The sequence below is a fragment of the Ursus americanus genome, chromosome 12, assembly GCF_024610735.1.
Source record: "Ursus americanus isolate L20-20 chromosome 12, mUrsAme1.1.p, whole genome shotgun sequence".
Classification (NCBI taxonomy): Eukaryota; Metazoa; Chordata; class Mammalia; order Carnivora; family Ursidae; genus Ursus; species Ursus americanus.
The window spans coordinates 57680824-57706146 of NC_142138.1; the positions used below are offsets into that span (position 1 = coordinate 57680824).

The following is a 25323-nucleotide window of genomic DNA, read 5'->3' on the forward strand; positions in this document are numbered from 1 at the left end:
CATATCTCTGGGAGGAGCTGGACTAGTTTGAGCTGGACTAGTTTGCCATCAAGGGATTCATGAGATAGTTGATTCTGTTGTAGAGACAGACACTAGAACAATTTTAGAACAGACACTCTGATAGGATAGGGATATTAATACCACTATCCTTTTTGCCCCCTAACATGAGGATTTCAAACAAAAGACTGCATTAGAAGAGAACAGTCTATTAACAAATTTTAAATTTTTCTTTATTTCAGAACTGCCTTTATGTACAGACATCATAAAAAAAATGCACATACACTGGAGATCTTCCAAGAACAAGAGCTGGAATTAAAAGTTAAAAGTGTTTAGGAGAACTGAAATTGTCCCAGTGAAGTTCTGAGGATCACGCTTCTTTAAATGTCCTTGATAACCTCTTCAAGTTCTTCCTTTGTGAACATGTGGAAATTCTGGCCGGGCTGCACCGTGGCTAGCTGGAAAGAAAGCGGAGAAGGGTTAACGAGCGCGGCTCGATTACTCTGCAGATAGCACTAGGTCAGGAGAAGCTGTTGCTGATGCAGCTGTTCATTAGGAACTGGGATCTGCTGTCCCAGGGATATCCTTTCCAGCCGTAGGTTCCTAAAATAGCTCTCTGACTCCCAAATAAAAATTCGTATTGACCAAATTTTCTATTTTGAGGTTAACTTACCACATAACAGTTAACCAGATGCCTGGCGTCATTGTCATTTCTTGAAGTTACTTCAACAAGGGTCAGAAAAGGAGCAGCAAATTACATGGGGTCAGTGCTTTTTTCTATTAATGATTCCTCTAGAAAGATATTAAAAGTGTATTTACACACTTGCAAGTGAAGCGTGTGTGTGTGACCTTTGTTTCTTGGCCACTCTGTGTTTCAATTTCCATCAGTAAAATGGGAATAATAATAGCACGTAACTCATACAGAAGTTGTGAAGATTAAATATGTTAATATGTAAAGTCCTTACGACACTGCCTAGAACATTACAGTAAGTACTAAATAACTATTATTATTAGGTATATTGTATTCTCTAAATTGTTCATAAGGCAACTTAACAACAAAGTTTGTTTGTTTTTTAAAAGGACTGGCCATGAGGGTTGCCTGGGGTGGCTCAGTTGGTTAAGCGTCTGCCTTCAGCTCAGGTCATGATCCCAGGGTCCTGGGATCGAGCCCCGCATCGGGCTCCCTGATCGGCGGGGAGTCTGCTTCTCCCTCTGCCCCTCCCCCAGCTCGTGCTCTCTCTTGCTCACTCTCTCTCAAATAAATAAAATAATCTTTAAGAAAAAATAAAAATTTTTAAAAAATTAAAAAAAAAATAAAAAGGACTAGCCATGAAAATAAAAGGATTCCATTAACACTGACAGCAGGAAATCAGTTGTGATTGGCAGCCATTGGTAATAACCAACTGTCCAGATATAATCTATTTAAGCAATAAAAGACTAGGGTCATAAGATGGTTAGTTTCAAATTTAACTGAAACTGCCAAGTTTTCCATCACCTCTGCTCATAACACGGTTCCCATGTTTTGGGGCAATACTGAGCAATAGGTGCCACTTCGCACTGGCCAAAAAGCTGTTTTGTTCATTTTAAATGTCATTTCCTCATACTGCCCTTTTTTTGAGACCTTAAAATTAAACATACTAGGGCATTTTTGGTAATGTTCATTCCCGATATTTAATATAATTTGAAAACTGCCACAATGAGCACAATCCAATTACATGATGTTTATTATTTTCAGGTCATGATCTCATGGGTTATGTATGGGATCAAGCCCCATGTGGGGCTCTGTGCTCAGCTGGGAGTCTGCTTAAGACTCTCTCTCCCCTCCCCCTCCAACCCCTCCACGCTCTCTCTCTCAAATAAATAAGTCTAAAAAAAACTCAAACCAAACCAATCCAAAACAAAAAACACCAACAAAACAAAACAAAACCACAACAACCTCTGTGAGGCAGGTAAAACAGGTATTGTCTTTCATTGATTTAATTAATAACTATTAAGCATTTATGTACTAGTTATAATTGTACTAGCCACTAAGGATCCAAAGATGAAGAAAATCTTTTGTTTACTAAGGGTGCTGGATGCCAAATGCTTTCAATGTTAGGTGTTACAACAGAGCTAAGCATATGTAGAGCCACGAAGGAGGGACCCAGGGGAAGCCGAGGAAGCTGGTTTCAAAGAGAAGCAACTTTTAGGTTGTGTGTCTTTTTTTTTTTTTTTTTTTTAAGATTTTATTTCTTTATTTTAGGGGGAGAGAGTGCGCCTGCGAGTGGGGGGAGGGGCAGAGGGAGAGAGAGAATCCCAAGCAGACTCCATGCTGCGTGGGGAGGCCAAAGTGGGGCTCAATCTCATGACCCTGAGATCATGACCTGAGCCGAAATCAGGAGTCAGATGCTTAAGCGACTGAGTCACCCAGGTGCCCCTTGAGTTTTGTCTTAAAGTGGAGGAGCAGAAGGGCAGGTTGAATGTGCAAATACATAAAAGCATGAAACAAGACGATGTATTTACAAAACAAAGTAATTCTGAATGGCTAGAGCGGAGGCTGCATATCGGATGACATTAAATGGGGAGGAGTAGGAAAGACAGTGTATTATATTGGTATATACTGGTTTGGTATAGGACCCCAAATCACAGTTGGGTTCAAATTCTGATTCTACCATTTACCAATTCTGTTATCTTGGGTGTGATTCTACCCTCTCAAAGCCTGTTTCCTCTTTTGTAAAACGGAAATAGGCACAGCAACCCTGGAAAGTCGCTGTTTAGATTAAAAAAGATAATTGCATGCAAAACGCTTAGCAAGGTGCCTAACAGATTAAACACTATGACTTAAGAATAGTAAATCATCATACCATGAAAGAAGTTTGGAATTCATCTTGTGGTCAAGAGTCAGAAAAGATGTTTTTAAGTGGAGAACAAGCAAGACTAGATATGTAATTTAGAAAATCAACTTCAGTAGCACAATGCGGGGGGGGGGAGGAAATGGAATGAAATGAAGGATGGCAAGGCTACAGTCAGGAAGACTAGCTAGGAAACCTCTGGAAATATACAAGGCAGGAGAAAACTGAGTGCCTGAACAAAAGGCAGCACCAGAAGAAGGGATGGAGAGGGAGCATGGACATGAGTTATTTAAAAGCGGGCAAAGACAGTAAAGAGAAAAATTCAGTGAAGGGAAAAGGGAAGCCAGAATATTCTAGGTTTCTGCTGTGAATGACAGGTACACTGGTGGTGTCATCAACCAGGATTAAAAAGACAAGAAGATGAAATGGTTTTCAGGAAAGATACTGTTTAGTTTTAGAATTGTCAAAAATTTGAGGAGTCTGCTTCAGAAAGGTTAAATAATAGGTCTAAAATGTGACCATGAAATCTGACAAACAGGAGTTACCTTAGCAAGGAGCAGTCTCAGGAAATACTAAGAAAAGAAACAAATGGTAGCGTATGAGGAATAAATGGGGGGAAGCAGTGAGGACAACCAACATAAAGTTCTGCTGGGAAGAGACCTAGCAATAAATGTTACCAAAAAGGATGAATGGAATAGCTCTCAGCAATAAAATGTAACCGACTACTGATACACACAGGATGAATCTCAAAATCATTATGCGGAGTGAAAGAAGTTAGACACAAAAGAGCACATACCGTGTGACCCATTTATATGAAATTCTAGAACACCCAAAACAAATCTATAGGGACAAAAAGCAGACCAGTGGGAAGGAAATGACTAAAAAGGGACATAAGAAAACTTTTTGGGATGACAGAAATGTTCTATACCTTAACTGAGGTGGCAGATTACGTATTTGTCAAAATTCACTGAACTGTGTACTTAAAATAGATACATTTTACAGTATGTACAGTATATCTCAACAAAGTTGATTTTTTTTAAAGACAGGATACTAGGTAGAGGGAGGAGTTAACAAAAGTGGATTTTGTTTGGTTTTTCTTTTAAAATCATATTTGAGAGAGCAAGAACAAGAGAAAGAGAGAGTGCGCGCATGTGCACAAGCAGGGGGAGGGGCAGAGGGAGAAGCAGACTCCCCACTGAACAGGGCACCTGACACAGGGCTTGATCCCAGGACCCCCAAGACCATGACCTGAGCTGCAGACACTTAACCAACTGAGCCACCCAGGTGCCCCTGTTTTGTTTTCTAAAAAAGATGCAACTATGAATTTTTTTTTGTAGAGAAGGAGGCTGGGGATCAAAGGGACAACTGATGGCCGCAGGGACCTAAAAGAGATAGAGGAGATGGGCTTAGAGCAGTGGCTCCCAAATGCCTGACCTTCTCAGACCGACCATCAGACCCACCCAAGGAGACTTCAAAAATACAGATTTCTGGGCCTCATTTCCAAGACAGATGGACAGCGAGATTTGGAAACATCAGAGTACTGGTGGAGTAAATTGTCTTGGACAAGTGAAAGTGTCCTTTTGTTTTAATGTGAAAAAACTACAGTCAAGGATTAATGCAGTTAATGACAGAGCATGAAGGAGACACATCTGATGCTCTTTTCAAAGCAACGTTGAAACTGAATGAGCTAAAAATCTGCAGTTCCAGCTAAACCAAGCAGGCCTCAGAATCTTCACTGTGAAATCAACAGAGGTGGGAAGTGGATAGTCTTAGCAAAAATGCCCAAGACCCTATCTCATTCAGTACCAAGAAACACAAAGTACTAGAAAGGAAATGACAAAATCCCTCCTTAGGGTCAGATGAAGTTATCACTGCATTTGCTGCACTTGATCATCTCAGAGATTGACAAGGGAAAGTATTTAAAAATCTTTGCCAAGCAAGTGCAAGAACAGTATTTATGTACTAAGTTTTTCCATTTCCATTCCAAACCCCTCCTCTCCCCATTACTGCTCAAGGAGCAACCCCAACCCCCCATCCCTCTCTCCAACTCCACTCAGACCTTCCCACCTTTAGGCCAGCCCGTTTTGGCATCCAAGTTTGCCCCTTTCACTGCAGCCTGTGGAAGCCGGCTCTCTATTGGAGAGACATTCGTAGGCCCTGAACCAGCAATCCTCCACCAGGGATTAACCCAAACATACGTTATCTCAGTCTACTCAGTCTACGCTGAGTACCGCTGACAAGTATCCTGGTAAGTGCTGATTGGTTTAATTATGGATTTGTGATTACAGCTGCAGCTGCCTTTAAAAATTCTGTCTAATTAAAACATAAAATACATACATACTATGCCTACTATCCTGACTTTATAACTGTTTGGCAATTTCAGCCTCCGCTAGTTTTTTTTTTAAATTATTTTTCTCCATTAGTATTTAAAAAAAATTTTTTTTTAAGATTTTATTTATTTGGGGGCGCCTGGGTGGCACAGCGGTTAAGCGTCTGCCTTCGGCTCAGGGCGTGGTCCCGGCGTTATGGGATGGAGCCCCACATCAGGCTCCTCTGCTATGAGCCTGCTTCTTCCTCTCCCACTTCCCCTGCTTGTGTTCCCTCTCTCGCTGGCTGTCTCTATCTCTGTCAAATAAAGAAATAAAATCTTTAAAAAAAAAAAAAAGATTTTATTTATTTGACAGAGAGAGACACAGCGAGAGAGGGAACACCAGCAGGGGGAGTGGGCGAGGGAGAAGCAGGCTTCCCGCTGAGCAGGGAGCCCAATGTGGGCCTCCATCCCAGGACCCTGGGATTATGACCTGAGCCAAAGGCAGACTGAGCCACCCAGGCGCCCCCCATTAGTATTTTAATATAGCCCAGCAATCCTTTTACTCATGCCTGGCTTCCTTTCTCCCTATCCATAATGACTCTTCCAAACAGTTCCCATTCTCCTTAATCCCACTGTTGTATTCACCTACCCTCAGCAAATGATGTAAACAATCACCAGGGAAATACAGGAGCTCCCTCCCAATTCCCCTGCAAACCTACTCTGTCTTTACTCACCACTACCTCCTTTTCTCCCGTCTACTCTTAGCATCCTAAGTAAGGGCAGTCAGAATCTGGTCCACAACTCTCTTACCATCTCACTACCTCACATTTATCTCACACCCCAGCACTCAGAAAACCCTCAACGTTCCCTTTTACAGGGGCGCCTGGGTGGCTCAGTAGGTTAAGTAAGGGTCCAACTCTTGGTTTCGGCTCAGGTCTCGATATCAGAGTTGTGAGACAGAGCCCCTCATCACTGGGCTCCCTGCTCAGCGGGGAGTCTGCTTGGGATTCTCCCTTTCCCTCAGCCCCTCCCCACACTGTGTTCTCTTGCGCTCACGCAGGCACTCTCTCAAATAGATAAATCTTTAAAAAAAAAATTCCCTTTTACATACAATGTTATTTTACATCTTTGAGCCTTTGTGCATGGCTGTTCCCTCTTCCTGGAATACCCTTCTCTTCTTTTCTTTAGCATCACTTCTTCCAGCCAGCTTTCCTAAAGTCCTAGTATAAGTTACATATTCTTGTCACAATCCATTCTTATTACTATTATAGAAGTATTGCCTCAATCTGTTATTACCTATATGTCCCCAATATTACACACGACACTACCTGGATTTTCTGGGTCTATGGGAATGGGCACTGGATTTTCTGCGTCTATATCCCTGGCATCCAGTGTAGTACTGGACATATAATGTGTATTCAGTATAAAGCTGAATGAGTTCTACTCTTCAAAACCAACTCCTTCATTTGTACTATGCCTTTCCTCTTCTAGAACTTCTCCATCACTAACTTCTACTTGTTTCTTTTCTTTTTTTTTTTTTAAAGATTTTATTTGTCAGACAGAGAGAAAGAGAGAGAGCAAGACAGACCCCTAGTAGGGGGAGCGGCAGGCAGAGGGGAGAGGCAGGCTTCCCGCTGAGCAAGGAGTCCAATGTAGGACTTGATCCCAGGACCCTGGGACTACAACCTGGGCCAAAGGCAGACGCTCAACCAACTGAGCCACCCAGGCGTCCCTGCTTTTATTTCTTTTAACATTTTTCTATACACAAATTTCTTCTCAGTCTATGAAAGTATTTTCAAGTCTTTTCCCATCCTTAAAAAGACAAAAATCCTTTTCTTTAATGCTGCCTTCCGCGGACAGTAGTAACTCCTTGAGAAAGCAGCACACTCTTGTTTTATCCACCTCCCTTCCACTCTTTAACTCATCTAATTCTGGCTTCTGCTGTTACCAACTTATTCAAAGGACAGTAATAACTTCTGAAGGGCTGAGCATACAAAAATGTGATTATCTCCATCCATTCAATCTTCACCAATGGGAGCTATGGTATCTGAATAAAACACAACAGAAAAGAAAAATACCTCTATATTAGTTGCGTTCAGCTTCTCCTCCATTACTTGTTTGAGGATGATGAGTGAAGACTTGATGGCTTCTTTCAGCGTCATAGACTTGAAACAAAAAGGGTAAGAGTAGCCATTATAATATAATCCCGCTTTCCTTCAACGATTTCCCCTATAGTTCCCTGAAATGACTTGGCAAAAAATAAATCAAGTAGCTTAACAAGTACACTGTGTGACAAGTATCTCTAGAATTCAAGTAAACTGGCAATAAGTACATTTTTTCAAAGGAAAAAAAAATCTTATTTTGAACCAGATCAAAGTCACCGACTTTCACATAAGTGATCTTTGAAGAAGTGGAAAGGGCTACACTTCTCTAGTTATCTTCTTTTAATATAGAAGCGAGGTAATATTGGGAATATCCTATGACTCAGAATTCCCAAATGATCTAAAAAGGTAGACCGCTGGTTTAGCAAATCTGCTCTTGTACCGTTTTGAACCCATGAACCCAATTTTTTCCACACACAAAACCAAAACTATCAGGGGCTGATGGAAGCACACATCCCTGTGTGAACCATGTGAATGGTAAGTATGGCAGCCTTCACCCCAACAATGAGTTACCCAGAACCAGGCCCTCCCATCCCACAAGATAAAAAGTGCCAAATGCCTACTTGCTTGAAGAGCCAGACTAGGAAATATAACTGTTAAGCCGAGCTGTAAAGATACAGGATAAACGAGCTGTGGAACATCTGTACCACGGTACACCACTCAGCATTAACGACGGGTGAGTGCAAAACCATGAATGCACCAGTGTACCGGACAAAAAAGGGCAAACGCAAAATACAAACTGTACGACTGCATTTATAAAAATGACAAAACAGACAAGACTCATCTCTAGTGCTAAACATGGTTACCAGGGAGGAAGAGGGTGACTGGAGAGGAGATAAGCATTTTAGGGAGTGAGGGAAGTGTTCTACATCTTGTCTTTAGGGGGTGGTTATAAGGGTGGATAGAACTGACAAACTCCCAGAAAAGAACTCATAAGGTCTGCCCACTTTATTGTATGTAAATTATAGCTTGATTTAAATAATAATAAAAGTTGTGAGTGCTCAGTTACCTTGTGGTACACTTCTTGCAAGGAGCTCTGGGCACCCTCTGAAGCAGAGCCAATTGCTCGGGCATCACACTGTACAAAGGTCCCAGATGGGTCCATGTGAAACCTGCAAAACCCCCCAAGAGAGGGGAATTAAAATGCTGAAGAGTGGTGGCATTTTAAGAAATAAACATCTCACTAAAGAATATAAATGCTTGGCCCCGCGGCCAGGAAACCACTGAAATACTGAGGCATAGGTCCAAAATGCCTGCAGAAAACAGATCTTTTAAAAAGTATTTAAACTGGGGCGCCTGGGTGGCACAGCGGTTAAGCGTCTGCCTTCGGCTCAGGGCGTGATCCCGGCGTTCTGGGATCGAGCCCCACATCAGGCTCTTCTGCTGTGAGCCTGCTTCTTCCTCTCCCACTCCCCCTGCTTGTGTTCCCTCTCTTGCTGGCTGTCTCTATCTCTGTCAAATAAATAAATAAAATCTTTAAAAAAAAAAAAAAGTATTTAAGCTAATAAATTCCTCAGAGATTTAGAAGTATAGGAGATATAAATATGGCACTCACGTATGCCTATCTAAATATTTGAGGATAAGGATCAAACCAACATTCTAAAGCAAAGCTCTAAAATACATCCTGACTATAACAACAAAGTTACTTTTAATTCTTTCCAGAATTAGCAGTCGTGCCAATAGGGGGAGTTCTTCATAGAATCCCCAAATTTGTCTTTGTATAAACAGCACACAATTACAGAATTTTAGAGTTAGAAGCCCTTCATTTTTTGTAATTCTACAATAATCTTCTCAGTTGAGTGTAAACAACCAGTCCACATCCCAAATTAAAATAATTCTACCAAAAAAGAAGCAGGAAAAAATGGCAAATTTTCTTACAGCTGGGGTCCTTTCTCATCAACTCCTCCAAATAACAGTGCTACTCCAAAGGGACGAGACTAGAACCAAAAAACGAGAGGTAGTAAGATAAATGGCTACTGAACCAGGTGGTGAAAGGGGCTGGGAAAGGTATGTTCAGAGGACAAGTGTCCGAAGTCCCTTAGAACAGCAAGAAAACGTGACAAACAGCACACTCACCATGGCACCGGGATCTGCATCTTCTTCCCCAAACTGTAGAGCTAGATTGGACACAGCCTGAGTCACACTCTCCACTGTCATTGTCTCATTGTAGGTGAACCAATGGTTCTAGAAGAAGAGCAAAACGTAGTCTACTTCTTTTTTTTTTTTCTTAAAGATTTGAGAAAGAGTGAGAACGCGCAAGCACGTGCGGTGGGGGGCAGAGGGGGAAACAGAATCTCAAGCAGACTCCCCACTGAGCACAGAGCACGATGCAGGGCTCAATCCCACAACCCTGAGATCATGACCTGAGCTGAAATCAAGAGCTGGATACTTAACTGACTGAGCCACCTAAGTGCCCCTAAATGGTCTACCTTTGAAATAAGAAAGCATTAAAGCAGCCCACCATCTCACTGTACACACCCCTGTGAACTACCGTTGCAAACTAGATGCTCACCTCCATTTTGTTTTCCTTAACACTAAACTCAAATGCTTGGGACTACATGAGAGGAAGAGAAATAGCTCTGGAAATAAACTCGGATCCAAAGGACTCTAAGCAATGACAGACTAGAGGATTACTCCATTGAAAAACAGAGTTAACCCCTCACAGCACCAAGCTTAGTCTTTTCACAAAGTGAATGCTAACAGCTAAGCGCCACTTCTCCGTCAAAGACCCTATCTCATCACTGTGCTGTTTAAATTAATGACTTACTTTTACATAAGTACTGATAGCAAAGTTGAAAATAAGTGCAAAAAATTTTACAAAGCAGGTATTTTTTTTCCTTACTGGTCTACTCTCCAAGAAGAAAATATCAGTATTCCTGACCAGTATTTGTCACCTGGTACATAGCGTTACTTGCCACAGGAGAGCTGTTATTTGCAAGCCCAGCACCAAAGGCAGCTGGGGTAGAATGTCCTTTAGCTACAGCCACTTCCTGCTACGGCGCTCCCACAGAAAGTCAATTAGGGAACAGAATGCAGTGCAAAGCTTGCTTTATATAAGGCAAATCAAAAAGAAGCTAGACTGTCGGCACTGTTTGCCAGGGCTGCCTTAAAGCTGCAATGGTTGGATGGCTAGACTCCAAGCCTCAGAAAGTTATAAACTAGGGATTTTACCCCAAATCACTCCCAAGAGCTACATCTGATATTAACACAGATAACCTGCAATACAGCTCAGGCAGCCATATCATCATGAAACAAGGAACTCAAGCATCATGGGAAAAAGGAGAGATGATGCTAATTTTACCTGTGTCTCCACTCTGGCTTTATCAATTAAAGTCTTAGCATCAGCAATTAGCCCACTCATGGCACAACCTGCAATGTAAAAGCAATAGTGACCCAGAGGCCAAATCCTTGCAGGACTCTTCTGTCCACTCAGGAAATACTGAAATACTGGTATGGAACCATGACAGCCACATAGCAATCCCATAGCAATATACCCAAGAGATAAGATGGGAAATTATTTGATTATCTGTACTGAACCCAAATATAATTATATTACAAATAAATAAAAAACCATCCACAATAACACAGAAGTCCAGTATTAATTAAAATAGAACACAGAGAAGAACAGCCAAACATGAATTTCCACATATTATATCCTTAAACATCCCCTCAGCACTCTTTGTAGACCACAGAGCACCTTCAAACTAAGCGAACAATAACATCCCAACAGAAGAAATTAAGATAAAAAATAACCTTCTTACTATGAGCTATAGTGGAAGACCCCAGGATAAAATCAAAAGCTTTTTCACCTCCCTGACCAAATACAAACCAAATAGTTTAGAGAGAAAATGTGCTTAACGGTCCAAGATGCCAAGGTTATAGCTTTTACTTTATACACCATGACTCAAAATCTGTATTTCCAGCCTAAGCCTCGCTCCCACATTTCGAACCCTATAAAGCCAAATGGCTCCCTTAATATATGTACTTGGACATACCACCAACTCAAATCAAGTTCTTTCCCTTCCAGACTCCTTGGCCCTCACGACCGATTGATCTCAAATTCTATCAGTCTCTATTGAATTAACATGTCTGGCATTAATCCTTACTTTCTCCATTCTCCGGCTACCACTTTGGTTAAAGCCCTCATCATCTCCATGTGGATTAAAGCAAATTTCTTAGCTGGTCTCCCTACCTCTAGTCTCAGCTCCCTTCACTCTGCCTGCTACCTTGTTATCAGAAGGGTCTTTCTAAAATACTAATCTGATCATACTACCTCAGTGCTCTCATCGATGCAGAGGGATCAAGTTCAAGCTCTTTAGCATGGTAAAAAGGACTTCCAACTGTCTGATCCCAGACTCACTTCTTGCTACAGTCCACCTCACCGTCATACCGAACTGCTTGTGCCAGGGTATTCCACATTTTATACCATCCAGGGTTTGCTCATTTCTATTCCCTCTAACCACAGTGTCTCCCTTGCTACACCCAGACACTTGTCCACTTGGTGAACACTTCCTGATCTGTTACAAAGTTCAAGCTTCACCTTTATGGAATCCTTTTCTGAATACCCACTACCACTGGCCCCAGACAGAACTAATTATTTCCTCCTTTGTACCCCTACTGAACACATACTACAGCCTTTCTTAAAACCTGCCTACATCACTCAATTGCATTTACTTATTTACATGTCCACCTCCACTACTAGGCTGTATGCTTCTGAAAGACAAGGACTATGTCTCATTTCTCTCTGTATCCCTGCTGACTAGCATATATCTGGCACATAGTAGGTTCTCAATTTGCTGAATGAAGTGACACTGCTCTATCTCCAAAAGACAGGTGACTTGAGAGAAAGTAGCCACAATGTTCTAATCTTAAAAGATGAAATCTGTTTCTCTATCTATGACAGAAATACTGTCAAGCTCCCAGAATCAACATGGCATTTGGTTCTGAGGCCTTCAAGTAATTACTGATGTTTCATTAATGAGATGACTAGGAGGTTAAGAAAATTTGGGCAGCCAACTAAAATGCCACGCTATAAATAAGCAGAACTACTCACCCTGTAATGCTACAGTAATGCCAGAAGCTAAGGCAGGGAAATTTAAACGGAGACCAAGAAAAGAAGGCTGGGGAGTGGGTGGGGGATGTAGGGGGTTACAGGGAGTAAAAAGATAAATCTGAAAACAGAGGAAGAGGACTGATCTGCTCAGTCTAACATTCTTATGCTCTCTGAATCTTAGTCACCCTAAAGATCTTTAAGAACTCCTCTTTTCAGCAGATACCTCTAGTTTTCCACATGATCCTCTGCTCCTCGTGGTTTCCTACCAGGACTAACATTATGCATCACAGGGAGCTGGCCTATGATTCAACCTTTACGTATTTCAACAATCGTCGCATTTGCCAAGTCTAAATTTGAAGGAGAAAGGAACTTCTGGGAGTAGGTGAACTCTACCACTGCTTCCTACTCGTATGTTATGCACACTGGCCCACTACCTGAAAAAGAGCTAACAAGGGGATAAGATGTTCATCTAATACATCTCCCACGGACCACCAAAGAAGACTATAACCTAAGTCAGATCCTACAGAACAGCTTTCCCCTACTCCTTACCTATGTGAGCATCGATCTCTACAATTTTCTCAATGCTGCTTGGCTCCATGAGTGGGGAGGTAATTCTCTTCTCCACAGCTAGGCACACACCCTCTGATGTCTGGATCCCAATGGCTGTAGAACCAAGCTAAAAAGAAACGCATTATAGTTATCATGTATAGGTCAGAGAACATCTCACATACTCACCAGGAACTCTCTGAATAACTTCACAAGATAAAAGCCTCAATCAGCCATATCTAGTATGCAGAGAATAAGCAGCACCCTAATAAGTAATACACTATTTCTATCAATGGCGAGAGCACCGATTTATAGAATTTTGTACTTCTTAAGGGAAAGTTCACTAAGTTCTTGAAAACATCTGGAAAATGATCGACTTTAATGCCAGTATTTTGGAGGAGCAAACATAGTGGGCAAAAAAGTAATAAAACTCTAATGTTTTTCTTTTCACCTCTGCTATCTTGACCTGTCCCAAAAGGTAGTATTTCTCAAATCTACAACATGACCTCCAGAAAAGTAATGTACTTAAAAAAAAAAAGAAAGAAAAGAAAAGAAGAAACACAAACACCACCAACATAAAAATATTAATCTTTTGAGGTCACTAGCCATTCACAATATAGCTTAATTTCATCTCCCCATCTCCGAGACACCATCCTAGTCACTCTCTATATCTGTTTCTTTAAAATACATCAAGAGGCGTAAATGTATTAATATATAAAATGCTTAAAATGGTGCCTGGCACATAATAAAGGAGTAACAAATTCAGTCATTCTTCTCATATGCCTGGATTACTTCAACACCCTCCTACTTAGGCTCCCCAACTTAATCTCTCTCTGAATGTATACTTCATGTTATACGGCCTGACTGATTTAATAAAATACCATTTTCATTATACTTCTCTGAAGAATTAACATCTCCCTCTATTGCCTGTAACATAAAATCCACATAAGCTTCCAGAGCCCTCAAAACTTAATCTCACTTTTCTCTTCCAACTTTATTATTCATTATTCTCCAACAAAATCCACCAGGTATAGCCCAACCCATTTTCTCATGCCGTACTGTCTCCTACCTTCACACCTCTGCTCGCGCCTTCTCTCCCTTGGAATACAATTTTCTCTCTGCCTATTCAAATTCCACCCACGATTCTTAAAGCCTTCGATGACTATCTGGGCTCTTTCCTCTGAATTACCATTATTATTAAGTTAGTTCTACAAACCAGTGCCTGCCAGTGCAATCATCAGACTCCTGCAACCTGTTATTGCCAAGGAGTCAAGAATTCCATTCATTATGCATAACACGTTTAACATGTCGGCACATAGAATGATCATGTCTCATACATAGATGTGTTATTTTTCAAATGTGTAAAGTCATGACTTTATCATGACTTTATTAGTGCTTTTAAATGTATATACCAGTTTTTATTATATATTTTCTTTTTAAAAATTTTATTTATTTATTTATTTATTTATTTATTTATTTATTTATTTATTTTTGAGATTTTATTTATTCATTTGAGACAGGGAGATACAGAGAGAGAAAGCATGAGCAGGGAAAGAGGCAGGGGAAGAGGGAGAAGCAGACTCCCCGCTGAGCCAAGAGCCGGATGTGGGGCTCAATCCCAGGACCCTGGGATCATGACCTGAGCTGATGGCAGATGCTTAACCATCTGAGGCACCCAGGCACCCCCATTTTCTTTTTTAAAGTTCACTATTTTTTTAAAGATTTCATTCATTTTAAAAAATTTTTTAAAGATTTTATTTATTATTTATTTGAGAGCGAGAGTGAGCGAGAGAACGAGCATGAGCACAGGGAGGGAGAGGGAGAAGCAGGCTCCCCACTGAGCAGGGAGCCCGATGCAGGGCTTGATCCCAGGACCCTGAGATCATGACCTGAGCTGAAGGCAGACTCTCAATGATTGAGCCACCCAGGCATCCCAACCACCACCATGTTCTTGGTGCGGCCCCTGCAATGCTATAACGGCTCAAATATGCAATTTCACTTCTTCCAGTCTCTTAAGAACCATGACTACTTGTGGTAAAAGAAGGGTGCGAGGGAATGCACAAATATACTAAGACAAAGAAAACGGGCAAAAACACAGCAACAAAATTTCAAAAAAAGAAGATGGGTTAGTGATTATTTACTTAGCAGACCTGAGAATTCGGAATCCTAAACCAGTAGTAAAGAAAATCAAGAAACAACCTGATTCATATCATAGAATCCCCCAAAAAGGAAATGGTGGCAACAAGGACCATTGGAAACAGAAACAGAGAAACTAAAAATTGCAAGATCAGTTCAATGTCTACCGAAGAAACAGAGTTCCAGATCCCCTCCCCTGTGCTGTAAAGCTAGATGATGGCCTCCTCCCCAATTCCTGTAGAAGATTCTGGAGAGTGTAGGAATACTAGAGTGGAAACAGGGGCACTAAGTAAAAACTGACAAGCTTAATGTTAAGAATCTCAGTCTTCTTTCCCCATTCAGCTCTCAGAAGCTAGTAGCCGAAACACCATTTAAGTATGAAATGAGAGGGGCAGTTTTCTCTAGAGCAATGGTTTTCAAACTTTTTGAAATCTACGAAATCTACATTAAGAAATATATTTTGTATCATGATCAAAACACACAAAAAGATACAAATAAATAAATATAACAGAAACATGGAAAAAACCCACAATGAAACAATTACCAATACTATGAGCAAGGCATTCTGCTATTTCCTGTTCTATGCCATTCAAAAAGAAATGGTTCCATGACCCACTAAATTGATTTCAATGACCACTAATGGGTCAACACTTGCAGCTTGAAAAACCTGGCTCTAAAAAAATCTAACCAGTTCTGGGCGCCTGGCTGACTCAGTTGGAAGAGCATGCAAGCTCTGCACTGGGTGAAGGAAGGAAGGAAGGAAGGAAGGAAAGAAAGGGAACGGAAGGGAAGGGAAGGGAAGGGAAGGGAAGGGAAGGAAAGGAAAGGAAAGGAAAGGAAAGGAAAGGAAGAAGGAAGAGTAAGGAAGAAAGAAAGAATGAAAGAGAGGAAGGAAGGAAAAATGAATGAATGAATGAATGAATGAACATAACCAGTTCAAGAAGGAAAAAAATCAAAAGAAAAAATCCTTGGGGCACCTGGGTGGCTCAGTGGGTTAAGTGTCTGCCTTTGGCTTGGGATATGATCTTGAGACCGTGGTATCGTACCCCGTGTCGGGATCCCTGCTCAGCAAGGGAGACTGCTTCTCCCTCTCTCTCTGCCCCTCCCCCACTCCCACTCCCACACACACACTCTCTCTCAAATAAATAAATAAAATCTTTAAAAAAAAATCCTTGGGGTGCCTGGGTGGCTCGGTCAGTTAAGTGTCCGACTTAAGTGTCATGGGACTGAGCTCTGCATCAGGCTCCGCACTCAGCAGGGAGTCTGCTTGAGATTCTCTCCCTCTCCCTCTCCCTCTGCCCCTCCTCCTGCACATGCATGTGCACGCCCTCTCTCTCTCTCTCTCAAATAAATAAATCTTTTTTAAAAATCCTTAAAGAAAAAGAATATATTTCATCCATAAGACAAGAATAGTACGCTAATAAGAAAGAGGAAAAAAGAGCTTGGAAATTAAAAATACTTTCTTATGAAACTACTGGAGAACCTTTACCAAACTGAAGGAATACATGAAAAGAAAAAAGGATAACACACATGGGAACTAACACAAGAGGGAGTTAAAAGGAATCCCTAGGATGACATCGACAGAATATCCTGAGTATATACAGCTGTGCAGTTATGCCCAGAAAACTAGTCCAGACTGGAGCAGGTGAAAATGCTCAAAGATATATTTAAGAATCTTTTTTTTTTAAAGATTTATTTATTTATTTTAGAGAGAGAGAGAGAGCATGCACACGCAAGAAATGGGAGGTGCAGAGGGAGAAAATCTCAAGCAGACTCTCCGCTGACTGCAGAGCCTGACTTGGGGCTCAATCCCACCACCCTGAGATCATGACCTGAGCTGAAATCAAGAGTCAGATGCTTAACTAACTGAGCCACCCAGGCGCCCCCTATTTAAGAATTTTTAACAGGATATTTAATGTGCCTGGATGTTTTGAGAAGATATATATAACCTGGAGAGACTCTGGGGATGATTTTATGATATGCATATATTAAATTAAGCAAATTGTTTAAAAAAGGGAGTTCGCAACTCCCAGGAAAGTACCGTGCAGAAATGGGAAAACGGCTCAGCTGTGAACAGCATTTACATAGTCATACTGATATAAATGTTGACTAGTGATCTTACAAAATTGTAATATATATGATATAGAGTGGGTTGCCTTATCGCCACCCCAGTAGGAAATTCTATGTGTGTGGGGTGTCTGTCTCTCTATGGGTGTCATCGGGGGCAGAAATCATCATTCTCCATAATAAAAAGTCTGTGGATAATGCCTAAGCAAAACAAAACAAAAATATGTAAGTCTGTGCTAGAAATATGGAAGTAAATGCCAAGAAAATTATTAGCTAAATGACTTTAAAGTGTTGCCCTTGGGAAGCTGAAGGTAAAGGGGGCAGTCCTTGGGAACTGCTGTTTTTGTTACAAAGTTTATACAATTATTTTATCTTTTGACTCTAAAACTACATACAGGTATGCCTTAAGAAGAAAATTTTTAATCAGAAAATACTATCAGAGAATTTAATTTGGCACTTAGTTGCTCTCTAGTTGTTTTATGTACTGTGTATTGCTCTTAAATCTCCAAATGAACAGAGCAGGACAGAATTCATACCTACTTCTAAATTTTATCCAGCAGAGTTGTTCTCAACCAGGGACCCATTTTACCATCTAGAGGACATGTGTCTGGAGGGCAAAGGCTGGAGACATTTTTGGTTGTCACAGTTGGAAATGTGAGTGCTACTGGCATCTACTGGGTAGAGGCCAGGGATCCTGCTAAACATTCTACCTTGCACAGGATGGTCCCCCAATAAAGAATTATCTGGTCCAAAATGTCAACAGTCCCTGGGTACTATGATTATTTTGTGGATGAGCCATTCTCATATTATGAGAATAAATTCTCAGCCTGTTCAATTTGGCCTCCAACTTAAAGAACTTCCTAAGCTTCCACTCCAAAAGAGGGTTAATATTTTCAAGACAGTCTACTTTATAAAATATATCAAAATCAAGATAATTTTCTTTTGAACACTTACATTTACCCCCAGAAGCTTCAGTATTACAGTTCTCCCTAAACTTCACCCCACGCCTTCATGGAGATGGGGTTAATGGAGAAGGGAAGTGAGAGAACATTTGAATTGATTCTATGTAGTACTTCTTTAATATAACTCACAGTAACCAATGACCATATGCTCCATATAATATGGTAATTTTGATACTGCCACAGATCATCCTTCCTTCCCCCAAAAAACCTAAAGGCAATTTTTTTCCACTTCTGCTTGCTGCATCTCACCCATGCCATTCACACGATACCTCCAAATGACAATTTCTACTTGTCAGCCATTCTTAGTCATTTCTCCAGCTCCTTTCATACTACTGAATACTTAAGGTTATCAAATTGCTTTCTCATTGGCAACTCATAAGTTGTCAAGGCAACAAGCAGGTTGTTTAAATATCAAAGAGCCTGAATTTTCACACAGGTTAAGTCACATCTATTAAGGGCCACATGGCTATTTCTATCTTAGTCCAACATAGGGCTAGAGATCAGATGCCATCTAATTATCTTTAAGCAATCTGTAAATCACTAGCAGAAAGGAGCTTAAAGGAGAAACCCAAAGAAACTGAGGATTATTCTTGGTTTGCACATCTTGGTGGGACTGTTGTCTTTAGAGGCTCAAAATAAATGCCACAGCTTGGAATTGTGATAGTTTCATACCTCATAGTACTGTATGGTTTCAATATAGTGCAAACATGATCGGAAACAGAGACAGGCACTTGTAGCTGGCCCACCATTTTCTGTCCCACCATCTATCATAGTGTATCCACTTTTATTTCTATCTCCTCAACTAATCGAAATCTCTATTGTCCTTTTCCAGATTCTCATACAACCATACTCTCTTTCTAAAACAGGTAACTGAGAGGGGTGCCTGGGTGGCTCAGTCGTTAAGCGTCTGCCTTCGGCTCAGGTCATGATCCCAGGGTCCTAGGATCGAGCCCCACATTGGGCTCCCTGCTCAGCGGGAAGCCTGCTTCTCCCTCTCCCACTCCCCCTGCTGGTGTTCCCTCTCTCGTTGTGTCTCTCTCTGTCCAATAAATAAAGTCTTTAAAAAAATAAATAAATAAATAAATAAAATAAAATAAAACAGGTAACTTAGAGAGAAACACAATAGCTCTCTTCAGTTATGCAAGGAACTGTCTTTGGAGAAAGTTTCAACGTCCTGCATGGTTCAAGGGCAAAACTAGGGCCAAATGAAGGAAACTTCAGAAAGCTAGACTCTTCATTCGATACAAGGATAAATTTCTTAACCACTGTGAATTGTTTTCTAACAGAATGAGCCATCTTGTGAGAAAACACTCTGTCACTAGGACTTTACAAATAAAGGCTACTTGGGATATAGAGGTGATTGAAGCACAGGGTCAAGGGTTGGACTGGTTCAGGGATTCTCAACCCTTTTAGATATCAGAAACACTGAGGGAGTCCTTAAAAATACTGATGCCTTCAACCTTACCCTGGACAATCTATATCAGAATTTAGATTATCCGTAATTCAACAAATGCACATCCCATGTGATAACTAACTTTAAGTATGGATAGCTTACTTACTAATTTTCGTAACACCTGTTGAAACCATTTGATTTTGTTACTAGATAACAAGACACATCTCTTATTCAGTCCTAAAAGTGTCTAGTACAAATTTACAACTTTACTAATAAGAATACAGGTGATCAGGGCGCCTGGGTGGCACAGCGGTTAAGCATCTGCCTTCAGCTCAGGGCGTGATCCCGGCGTTATGGGATCGAGCCCCACATCAGGCTCTTCCGCTATGAGCCTGCTTCTTCCTCTCCCACTCCCCCTGCTTGTGTTCCCTCTCTCGATGGCTGTCTCTATCTCTGTCAAATAAATAAATAAAATCTTTAAAAAAAAAAAAAAAAGAATACAGGTGATTAGTTAAATGATGTCTTCAAAATATCTCCCAGGTGCTAACTCTAGATTTCTATACTCCTCTCTTTGTAGCCAAGAAGATTATGAACACAAGCATGTTGCTCCAACCTCACTGAGAAAAAGCTACATAATTATGAAGCAGTTATCTGTTCAAAAGGTTTTAGGAATGAGATGGAAATTGCTACTAAAATGGTTAGTAGGGGCACCTGGGTGGCTCAGTCAGTTAAGTGTCTGCCTTCGGCTCAGGTCATGATCGCAGGGTCCTGGGATCAAGTCCCATTGTAGGGCTCCCTGCTCAGCGGGGAGTCTGATTCTCCCTTTCCCTCTGCCCTTACCCCATCTTGTGTGTGCACTCTCTCTCTAATAAATAAATAAAATATATATATTTTTTTAAAGATTATTTATTTATTTGACAGAGACAGCCAGCGAGAGAGGGAACACAAGCAGGGGGAGTGGGATAGAAAGAAACAGGCTCCCAGCGGAGGAGCCTGATGTGGGGCTTGATCCCAGAACGCTGGGATCATGCCCTGAGCCGAAGGCAGACGCCCAACAACTACGCCACCCAGGCACCCCATAAAATATTTTTAAAAACCAATAAAATAAAATTGTTAGTAGGTGGTTAAAGGGAGATTAAGAGTATTTTCTAAAAAAAGAGCTAAAACACATTTACTCCAAATATTCTGCCAGCAAAGCACTAGGTTGCCATGAAATTTCAAAAACTTGCACCTTGATACTATACCTTAATAGCTTCGATGGCATATTCCACTTGAAATAATCTTCCTTCAGGAGAAAAAGTATTCACGCCCCTGTAATTAAAAAAAAAAGTATTAAGAACTGCCAGAAAAAATAAGCGTAGATATATGAAACTCAAGTTCCTTGACATCTAGGCTCAAATGGCTACAAGATGCGCATGTTGTCATTACTCCTTCGCCCACAACAATCTGTAGCTATTTTTTGTACATTAACAGCTTTTCAAGAAAACGGAACTTATGTATGGAATACTTCTGTCCTACTCACAAGAGACTTCAAACTGATCAAATGAGAACAGGTGACCTTCTGCCTCAACCCTGAATCAATTTGCAATTCCTACAGTAAATTCATGCCCCAAAATTACCAGGCAATTCCCAAGAAAATAAGTATTTATCCTTATCCTCTTCCCATTATATACATTTGCTGTTAATACCTTATTTTTTAGTAAAACGCAGCTACAGGTACATTCCTCTATTTATTTGTATGAATTAGGATTGGTATCTCAACAGACTGAGATCTGTACAGTTCCTAAAGCCTAAGCTAGTTTATTTATCCATACATATTTATACCAATTACATGCCAGACTTCTTTTTCTCTCCAAAACACTTCCCCACCTTTTCTTTGATCCATTCTTTTGGAAATCACTACGGAGAAGAGGCATCAGTCATGGTCTTAGCTATAAAAGTTTTCAGCACACAACGGATACTTCAAAAATACTTGAACAAATGAATGAAAATAGTTATGATCCTTGGTTTATGGAGTTTGGATTTTATAATGTGTAATATATATAATACAGCATTTTCAAATTTGTTTTAGCAAAAACTTTTTTCAAAAAATTTTTTATATATATCCCCAAATATAAAACAGGCAATAATACAGTTGACATTCATTGTACATTTACAAACAATGCCTGGCATTGTTACAAACCTCTAAATGATTTAACTCATTTAATCCTCAAAATAATCCTATGAAGTAACATTTTTAAGACAGATACTATTTCACAGTTGAGACATAATGAGGTTAAGTAATTTGCCCAAAGTCACTCAGCACATAAGAAGCAGAGGTGGCTTTAGAATTTAGGCAACGTGACTGCAGAGTTCAAGCTATTCTACCATACTGCCCCTGGGAATTACTATTCTGGGTTATATCAGAAATGAAAGGAGAATCCCACAATCCCAGTATCCCTTTTCCCCAGAGGTCATTTAAAAGGTTCAGAAGTCGGGAAGCTGGGTGTCTCAGTCGGTTAAGCATCTGCCTTCGGCTCAGGTCATGATCCCAGGGTGCTGGGATTGAGCCCCACATCAGGCCCCACATCGGGCTCTGCAGCCTGCTTTTCCCTCTCCCTGACACTCCTCCTGCTTGTGCTTTCTGTCAAATGAATAAATAAAATCTTTAAAAAGTTATGAACTGTAAGGAACAACTCTTTTTTGAAAAGATTTTATTGTTTGAGAGAGAAAGAGCGCACGAGCAGGGGGAGGAGCACAGGGAGAGGGACAAGAAAGGGACAAGCAGACTCCTCCATGTTGAGTGGGGAGCCTGACTCAGGACTCAATCCCAGAACCCTGACATCATGACCTGAACCAGGCCAGATGCCTAACCGAAGAAGCCACCCAGGCGCCCTAAGAACAATTTTTAAAAATCACTGAGTGAAAAGTGAGGACAGAAGACCTGGAATTAAGTTCTAGTTCTGCAACTAACTTCCCTCAAATGCAAAACCAAAACCAAAACCAAAACCTATGCTGTCTGTCACAGATAATTAAATTACACAGAGTAGGAAAGAACTCTGTAATGTGTAAAGTACTCTGTGAATATAGGATTTTCACTCTAATTCAAGCACTTCATCCCAGTAAGGTATTACTACATCCTAACACGGGCTCTGCTCTTGGCTCTCTACTCAAACTTTACTGTTTCCCTGGGTTATTTCATTTACACTAAGCACCAACTACTTTCAAATCTCTATTACCAGTCTGACCTCTTCCCTGACTAATTTAAATGCCTCCTGAGCATTTTTACTTGGATATCCCATTAGCACCAAACACTCAACATTTTCCAATTTGAAATATCTCTTTAAATCCAGCCATCCCTGCAAAATCAGCTCCACCTCTTGCCATTCCTACTTCATTTTTATTTTAAAACATCTCCAATCTCCCAGTTCCCCAAGCTAGAAAGTTCTGAATGATCTGACTCATTTCTCCCCATCTCCCATATTAACAGTATGCCAAGTCACATCAATTCCTCCCACATAGTAACTCAACACTCTTCTTTCATTCTCAACGCCCTCATTACCTCTCACCTATTGTAATAGCCTTCCAGCTGGTATTGGCTCACTCTTTCCTCTACTCCAGTCAAATAATCCCTGCCAAACACAATTATGATTATGTAACTTCTTAAAACGAAAATTAATATCACATGGTTGCCTAAAGAGTAAGACTCGAACTCCTTAACCACACATTAAAAACCATTCAATATCTAGCACCAACCTGTTTTTCCCATAGTTCACCATTCCCACACATGCATCATATGTACCAATACAGAATGAATTTTCCCAAACACGCACTGTGCTTTCCCATTGTCCCTCCTTTGTTCATCCTATATTCTTGGCCTCAAAACTACTGACTCTCAGAGTCCATATTTTTTAAAACCTTATTTTTTTATTTTTTTTTTTTAGATTTTATTTATTTATTTGACAGAGAGAGAGACAGCCAACGATAGAGGCAACACAAGCAGGGGGAGTAGGAGAGGAAGAAGCAGGCTTCCCAGCGGAGCCGGCAGCCCGATGCAGGGCTTGATCCCAGGACACTTAACGACTGTGCCACCCAGGCGCCCCTAAAACCTTACTCTTTCTCAAGACTCAGTGTAAATATCAGCTCCTGTTTAAAGTTTTCAATGATCCCCTAATAGTGAATGCAACCTCTCAACAAAATCTCTACAGTACTTGATCTGAATTTCTCTAATGACATGAATACACTTCTGATTCACACTACAATTATTTTTGTAAATAGTTATTCAAAAGACAGTTTCCCATATGAGGGCAAGGATCTTGATATTCATTGTTCACTGCTGTATGGCCAGCGACTAGAACAGTGCCTTGTACACAGCAAGCATTCAAGTATTTTAGCTAAGTGAATTTTAAAAAGCTGTATTTTAGGCACTCTTGGGAAGATACAAAAATGAATAACACAAAGCAGTCGTTCAAGAAGCTAAGTAAAGGATCACAACCTTAACAAGGGCTTTTTGGTAAGAATAATAATTTCTATCATATATACCCTAACTCAAAATTCTATCACCCAAAGTGATTCTTTCTAATGCTCAGGAAGATAAATACTAATAGTCACTTTATAGGACAGTAGGAACAGCTGTCAGTTTTAAAACTTCACATATATATTCTAAGAGTCAGTAAAAAGATAAAGAAGTGGTACTTCCAGGTGATAAAACTTTTGACAGGGGCAACGTGTACTTTGACAAGAAATGCAGCTTCCAAGGACCTAGTAGGAAAGAAAAATCTGCCTTTCCTGGCTTAAAAAACAAATACAGAACTTTCATAGTGATGTGAAAACCTAACTGACCGAAGAAGAAACTGAAAGTAAAAATGTCTACAGCATAAATATGTACAATTTAATATTACTCAGCATTTCCAAGCCCTGAAAAGTGTTATTTAAAAATATATATATATATACAACAATCTTACAACCTTAATTTCGAAAACAGATCTGGCTTTAACACACACAAATCAACTTGCTATAAGCTTCTTTAAAAAATCAGAAAACCCTAGGTCTAGTAGAATCAGCGGGAACAGGAAACTCTTGAGAACCACTCTAAATTCCAGTTCCTATAAAATCAGACTCCACACTCCATCTGTGCATAGCTGAGAATGCCTCGGCGCTTTTGCGGAAAGTATACATCCCAGCGTGCCCCCCTACATCTCAAAGAAAGGGTTGCTCTATTTCCACGACTACGGAACGGAAAACGAGGTTGTTTTCCTAGAAGGAGAGGGGAGCTGAAATTATGAAAACCATTAAAGAATCTCTAGTTACTTTTTCTTCCAGGCAACACGTTCACATTTTCTAAAAAGGCAGTCATACTCCTCACGAAATGATGAACCGGGGAGGAGGTGACCCCTGGACTTCTCCGGGTTAAAGGTCGGAGTGCCGGCCCATCAGCCTTCTTCCCCAAGCACAAAGCGGAGCTTCTCGCTTCCGCACCGAGTCAGGACCCAGCAGTGACTCAGCGGTAGGACCTGGCGCGCGTCTAGCTTGGGAATCACTGCGGGCGCCTAGGGAAGGCAAGAGATCCCCAGGCCGGGCCAGACTCGGGTTCCTGGAGCGCCCCATGACACGGCAGAACCCAGGCCGGGACCGGGCCCCAGTCCTGCCCATCCATAACCCCGACCCCATTTCCCCGGATGCACAGACCTGTCGTACTCAGACCGGGTGAGGAACATGGCGAGGGCAGGAAAGGGCGGCAGCGACTACGCGGGGTTTTTGAGGGCCAACACGACTCCACTAGCACCCCACTCACCCACACCACCACAGACTCGAGGCCCTGCTCCCAACTGCGCGTGCGCCCGCGACCCCTTCAGCCCGCCCCCCTGTGCCTGCCTCCTATTGGTT

The 25323-nt window shown here is 41.0% G+C and overlaps 1 protein-coding gene across 1 annotated transcript; it reads right to left on the minus strand.

Moving 5' to 3' along the window:
* Positions 1-206: 206 nt before the first annotated feature.
* PSMA5 (proteasome 20S subunit alpha 5) lies at positions 207-25278 on the minus strand. The gene is made up of 9 exons (XM_045801587.2): positions 25126-25278; positions 20703-20769; positions 12904-13030; positions 10603-10670; positions 9378-9485; positions 9180-9238; positions 8311-8413; positions 7218-7304; positions 207-455 (listed from the first exon to the last, which is right to left on the minus strand). The coding sequence occupies exons 1-9, from the start codon at positions 25152-25154 to the stop codon at positions 378-380; spliced, it is 726 nt and encodes a 241-aa protein (XP_045657543.1). The 5' UTR covers positions 25155-25278; the 3' UTR covers positions 207-377.
* Positions 25279-25323: the final 45 nt, after the last annotated feature.